The sequence below is a fragment of the Canariomyces notabilis genome (assembly GCF_033297395.1).
Source record: "Canariomyces notabilis strain CBS 508.74 unplaced genomic scaffold N656scaffold_24, whole genome shotgun sequence".
Taxonomy (NCBI): domain Eukaryota; kingdom Fungi; phylum Ascomycota; class Sordariomycetes; order Sordariales; family Chaetomiaceae; genus Canariomyces; species Canariomyces notabilis.
This window is the reverse complement of record NW_027041846.1, coordinates 177,564-183,563: the sequence shown is the minus strand read 5'-3', so window position 1 is coordinate 183,563 and position 6,000 is coordinate 177,564. Positions and strand designations below refer to the sequence as shown.

The 6,000-nt window shown below is 53.8% G+C and overlaps 3 protein-coding genes across 3 annotated transcripts; 2 read left to right on the top strand and 1 right to left on the bottom strand.

The window, feature by feature from the left end:
- The first annotated feature begins 218 nt into the window (after window positions 1-218).
- Window positions 219-2,300, top strand: N656DRAFT_782796 (NPD-domain-containing protein). The gene is made up of 3 exons (XM_064815828.1): window positions 219-623; window positions 709-970; window positions 1,028-2,300. Exons 1-3 carry the CDS (start codon window positions 611-613, stop codon window positions 1,890-1,892), a joined length of 1,140 nt encoding a protein of 379 aa, XP_064667146.1. The 5' UTR covers window positions 219-610; the 3' UTR covers window positions 1,893-2,300.
- A 738-nt stretch (window positions 2,301-3,038) lies between these two features.
- N656DRAFT_715627 (gated mechanosensitive channel) lies at window positions 3,039-3,722 on the top strand (the record flags this gene model as incomplete). The annotated part of the gene is made up of 3 exons (XM_064812061.1): window positions 3,039-3,403; window positions 3,474-3,618; window positions 3,666-3,722. 3 exons carry the CDS (start codon window positions 3,039-3,041, stop codon window positions 3,720-3,722), a joined length of 567 nt encoding a protein of 188 aa, XP_064667145.1.
- Window positions 3,723-3,809: 87 nt separating this feature from the next.
- Window positions 3,810-5,029, bottom strand: N656DRAFT_782795 (uncharacterized protein). The gene has a single exon (XM_064815827.1). It carries the CDS (start codon window positions 4,656-4,658, stop codon window positions 4,290-4,292), a length of 369 nt encoding a protein of 122 aa, XP_064667144.1. The 5' UTR covers window positions 4,659-5,029; the 3' UTR covers window positions 3,810-4,289.
- Window positions 5,030-6,000: the final 971 nt, after the last annotated feature.

The following is a 6,000-nucleotide window of genomic DNA, read 5'->3' as shown; positions in this document are numbered from 1 at the left end:
CGCTCTTTTCTTCGCTACCCCTTTGGCACCTATTCCTAATTGGTGCTCCGGTCTACTGCATAGCTCCACCAGCCCGGGTTATATGGTTGGTTCGTGACAAATATGCTTGACTTATTGAGAACGCTGAGGGTAACTGCACTCTGGTGTCTCAAGTTAAAGTTAGGTTAGTCTCTTGGGCAATTCCGTCCTCAAGATTCAAAATTCGTTACCGTGTAGTTCAATTTCAATGTATTCCCCCCTTTTTGCTCCTTCTCCTTTGTAAACAATGCAAGGAATTGAAGGAGAGGTGTCCTAGGTGACGGTGGTTCGCATGTGCCTCGGCAAGTTTCGGTCCCACTTCACACTCCCGGCAGGCAAGCTGGCCCTAAACAGTCTAGCCAGCGCCACTCAGTGGGCAACCTCGGCACAAGGTCAACGGCAGTCCGTCGCGGCGCCCCAGCTTCCCCAGTTTCTCGGCTGCCCGCTTCCCCAGATGTCTCAATATCTAGCGCAGCTTCATCCACCTTGGTCTCCTTTGTCTTCTCACCAGTGGTTTCGGCATTCTATGCATTTTAGCCTTCTTAGACTTTGATACCGCATTCGCTTATTTCTCCCTCGGCAGACAGACACCATGGCTTCTCCTCGTAAGTCTGGACACCCGGGCAAGCAACACGTCTTGCTTTAATTGTCGCCAGATTTCGGTACCTATGCTAATCAGCTGTCCCGCAGAACAAATCCGGACCGATGTTACGGATCTTTTCAAGATCAACCATCCTATCCTGCTGGCGGGCATGAACGTAGCTGCCGGTCCCAAGCTGGCAGCGGCCGTCACAAACGCCGGCGGTCTTGGTGTGCTGGGTGGCATCAATTACACCCCCGACATGCTAAGAGACCAGATCGATGAGCTCAAGTCGCACCTCATTGACAAGAACGCGCCCTTTGGCGTCGACCTCTTGCTGCCCCAGGTCGGTGGGAATGCCCGGAAAACAAAGTAGGGCCCCGTCCCCCTCAACAGTACCATCCCCCGCTGACGTGTTTCGCCGCCTAGCTACGACTACACCAAGGGCAAGCTCAATGAGCTGATAGACATCATTATCGAGTCGGGCGCCAAGCTCTTCGTTTCGGCCGTTGGTGTGCCCCCAAAGCATGTGGTTGAGAAGCTGCACAAGAACGGTATTGTCTACATGAACATGATTGGGCACCCCAAGCACGTCAAGAAGTGCCTCGATCTGGGTTGTGACATCATCTGTGCCCAGGGCGGCGAAGGCGGAGGCCACACCGGCCACGTACCGACGACGGTCCTCATCCCCGCCGTCGTCGACCTTTGCAAGGGCTACAAGTCTCCCCTGACTGGCAGGCCTGTTCAAGTTATCGCTGCGGGCGGCATCCACAACGGCCAGCTGTTGGCGGCGGCGCTAATGATGGGCGCCAGCGCCGTCTGGGTCGGCACGCGCTTTGTCCTGTCCGAAGAGGCCGGTGCCCCCGAGGCGCACAAGGAGGCTGTGAAGACGGCGAGCTTCGACGACACGGTCCGCACTGTCATCTTCACCGGCCGCCCGCTGCGGGTACGCAAGAACCCTTACATCATGAACTGGGAGGAGGAGCGGCAGCAGGAGATCAAGGAGCTCACATCCAAGGGCAAGATACCCTACGAGGCGGATCTTGACCGCATTATGTCGGGAGACGCTGCAGAGTCGCCCGTCGCGAAGGCAGCAGGCCTGGACAAGGCGGGTGGCGGTGGAGAGGAAGAGGTTGATGTCGACGAGCTCCTCGACCAGTTCCGCCCCTTCCTCATGGGCCAGTGCGCCGCGGTCGTCAATGAGAAGAAGACGGCCAAGGAAATCGTCGACGAGTTTATCACCGATGCCGTCGCCAGCATTAAGAAGGGCAATAAGACGCTCGCCAAGTTGTAGTGGGCGATGGAATGGTAAAAGCAACCGTGTCTTTCAGTTAAAGCGGCTTGTGGTGTATTGATAGCGTCTGTCTTCCCGTAGTTATGAGTCTGGTTGTGATTCTGAAATACCATTGTTTGTGGCGTCTCTCTGGTTGCAACATTATATATTGCTTGTGCGTTATTGTCCGAGGGGCTGAAGGGAGTTAGAGGGTTCAATGTAGTGGATTGACTGGGCTACTGCTGAAGAAGTAGAGGAGCAAAAGTCCAAGGCCAACGTACGGCTAGCAAAAGGGGCAGTGTGACTGGCTGAGGTAAGCAGTGTAGGCTAGGTTGGCCCACACAAGAGTCATTCAAATACCGCGACTATCTCCGAAATACCCGCAGGGCCGAGCATCTACTCGGTGCTTGGGATCAGGATCGGACGGACTGTGGGCTCAGGACTCCTGAGCTGGATTTTGAGACAGGCCCTCCTGCGCATCAGGCCTGTCATGAATCTCGAGGACAGTCGTTGATACCCGAGCGTCAATACTGAGGGTCACTGTGCCAAGCAATCCGGGTTTGAATTGCTGTATGTACCTGTAGGGTTGACAATCAACTTTAGGAATGCCCGGGCCGGAGCCGGAGAAGTGGATCCCGGCCCGGCCGGCTACTAGCGCCGGAAGTGGCCGTCTGCCTTCGGGACGCATGAGCCAAGCCGCCCGGTACAACTTGGTGGGTTCCAAGCTCGCTAAGTACGGGAGGTCAAATGCATACGTGGGTTTTCTGACGCCAATGTACAAAAGTAACAAATGTCTTGCCCTGTCTAATAAGCGTTGTTGATTCAGGTAACTGAGGTAAGTAATTCCGTCGTATGCCCCTAAGTTTACGGAGTAACAGTACCGTAACTGATACAGTAATTTACAATGTACGGTCCGGCACCTGCCGGTGCGATTCGCATCACCAATCCAAGCATTTCTCGCTAACATTAGCTTGGAATTCTAGGCCAACAGGAGCCGTGACGTAGGAGGCTATTTTTGGAGAGCTCTCCTGCTCATTCTCCAACATCGCTCAGTCTCATAAAACCGACACCTTTTGTCTGTCTTCACAGCAACGTTTTGATCCTGCATTCAAAGCTTTACGAAACTTGGCCGATTCATAATTCAATAGTGCCGAAAACACGGTAAAGATGCCTCCGCAGCTCGGTGACAATCCTTCCTACCGAGATGAGGAAAACGACGACGAGGAGCGCGACCTGCTCGACGAGGGCCGTCGACGAGCGGGACGCATTTTAGGTGGCTTCATTGATTTCGCCTTTCAAGGCAACGTCCTCGAGATTGCATTTGGCCTGATTCTCGCGTCAATGTTCACTGCTGTCGTCACTTCCTTTGTCAGCGATATCCTGCTGCCCCCGCTCTCTGTGCTGCTGCCGCTGAACAAGAATTTGGAGGAGAAGTTCGCCGTGCTGCGAGCCGGCCCGAATGAGCCTTCTGATGGCGGGTATAACACGCTGAAGCAGGCGCAGGAGGATGGCGCCGTTGTGATGGCTTACGGGTAAGTGTCCTTTCATGCCTCGCTCACTCGGCCCATCTGGGGGCTTGCTTTGCTTACCTCTTGAACATAGATTCTTTGTTAACCGACTTTTGAATTTCATGGGCGTCGGGTTTTCACTGTATGGCCTGGCGGCGCTGTACCAATATCTCTCGAAAGATCCCATCATCAAGCACACGGTCAAGTGCCGGTACTGCCGTAAGAGGATTAACGACAAGGTGGGTGAAACAAGTGGGCTGACGAGTTCTGGCTGACATGGACATAGGCTTTGCGTTGCGTCAATTGCAGCAGCTGGCAAGACGGCAGGGAGGATCGGACTTAGGGTAAGTGGCTTTGGCTTCCTCACGGGATGAGATTGGCGGCATCTGACTACCACCCTCATTGTGTACAATTTCACTGACTGAAACAGTGCCTGGCAGCTAGGCTTTAGATTTACATGGATATCGTGGGATATATAGATTGTACAGTGTCCAACTTCCCGTCATTGTCCACACCTCAGTTCGTTAGATCAAAAGAGCGCCGCCAAGCAAGGCAGCTGCTCCCAGAACGGCGGCGTTTTGAGTGGCACGCGGCACACCTCCGGTACTCGAGCTTGAGCTTGCGCCGCCGGTTTGGGTCCCAGTACCTCCAGCCCCGGTACTCGTCACGGACCCGGTACCCGACGACGACCCAGTTGCCGTGAGCTTCTCTGCGCCTGCGGTAACAGTTACACTGAAGAACCACGACGAGGTCGAGGTACCGCTATACGTTGACGTAGCAGCATTCGAGGTTCCGTTCGCTTCGATTGTGGTGGCGCACACCATGCTCGAAGGTTGAATGTTGCACGCTTCATTATAAGTCCTGTAGAGTGTCAGCTGGTTCCGACATGGTGTTAGAATGGCGCGAGCACTCACGACGAGGGGTTGGTGTCCGTATAGCGAAAGACCATGGTCGACGGACCGTATAGCAAGGAGACGCCTTCTGGAATAGTACACTCCTCATCGGTGTTGGTGGGGCAGGGAATCAGGAAGGATGTTCCGGTGGGGTTGACCTCGACGACGGAGCCGGACATGCCAGTCGTATCGGCATCTGGCACCATGACCGTGACCACGGTGGAGGAGGGGTTGGCGGTTAGCGTGCCGGTGGTTTGGGTGGTGGTGGTTTGGGTGGCGGTGGTTTGGGTGGCGGTGGTTTGGCTGGTGGTGGTTTGGCTGGTGGTAGCTTGGGCTATGGCGCCTGTGGCAAGAATGGCTGCCAGCGACACGGAGAGTCGGACCATGGTGATTGACGGAAGTGGCCGAGGGAGTACAGAGTACAGTGGTAGAATATCAAGTACACGATGTACAACAAAAGATGATCTCGGAGTCGGGTGCAGTCCGAACGCGCTGCTCCTTGAAGATGGAGGGAACAGAGAGCTGGGCTGCAGGAAGGCAGACAGATGTCCTACTATTTATGACCGCGGTGGGCTTCTCTGAAGGATCAACCTCCCTCATGATGCTTAGCCCCCACTTCAAGATTTCTAGAGTTGGTTGGTTTGTTGTACTTCGTATTGCTTGTGAGGATCGTGTTGGCTGGCGAGGCTAGCTTGTTGTGCATCAAACGGCGGCCGACATAGGAAATTGGCTGGAGGAACTACCTGGGTGGTTGAATCCTGAAAGTCCGAGCAGTTTGTTGAACCCGGCCCCCAAGGTCTGTGTTGTCCAGCATGTTTTGCTGGTGCCTAAGCTATTACCTATACATATACATATGGATATGTGCATGCTTTACTGGAAACTGTGATGTTTATCCATGTGTTGTATTAGGCAGCCGCAAGCCGGGTTTCTCATCCTGAATCTTAGTACGGAGTATGTAGATTCAGTTTGCCCTCATCAGCCTACTTCGAGCCTACCTCGATCGTCGACTGTGCTCTGGAAGGAAGAGCGGTTACGTCTGGAGGAGTATCGAGCACGTGTACAGGGATTATTGTCGTTCGCTACGGATACATACTCCTTCCGCTTCTTCGCCAAAACGTCTATGTGGTTACTGGCAGGGTTCGGGTGTAGCTACTCCGTATCGCCCGGGCCAACTGGGACCGTTCGCACGAAAATTTTGACCGACAGAGACACCCTCTGGGGCTTTTACATAGAGAGATCTTAACAAGTTGACACTGACATCTCCCAGGGCTGCTCACCGCCTGGATTGTCCGGCGGACATTGGCGGTATGTATGTACTACGGTGGCGATGCGGGCCAGCACGGGGACCAAGTTCAAGCAGACAAAACCTGTCTGGCTGAGAGAACGGAAAAATATCTGGAGTTGGGTTATGAATCCTGAATCAGCACTCCCTTTGCGCAGTTGCGATCTGATTCTGGAAAGGCTCTAGAATTCTTAAATCAAGTAAGTAATTAAGGGCCTATGGACAAATCGGATGGACGTGTCGTCGGATTTCTACTTGAAATCGGGCGTCTAATTGACTACGCCAAGCGAAAGGTCAACAAGACGTTAACGTTGCCGACTGAGCTGTCGATAGTCACGCGGCTGGTGGTGCCACTTCGGTTTTAAACCAGTCCCCCAGAATATTCAAGCTGCTATTGTAACTTAGTGTATTTACAGTACAAACATGCACGTATGTTTGTTACAGCC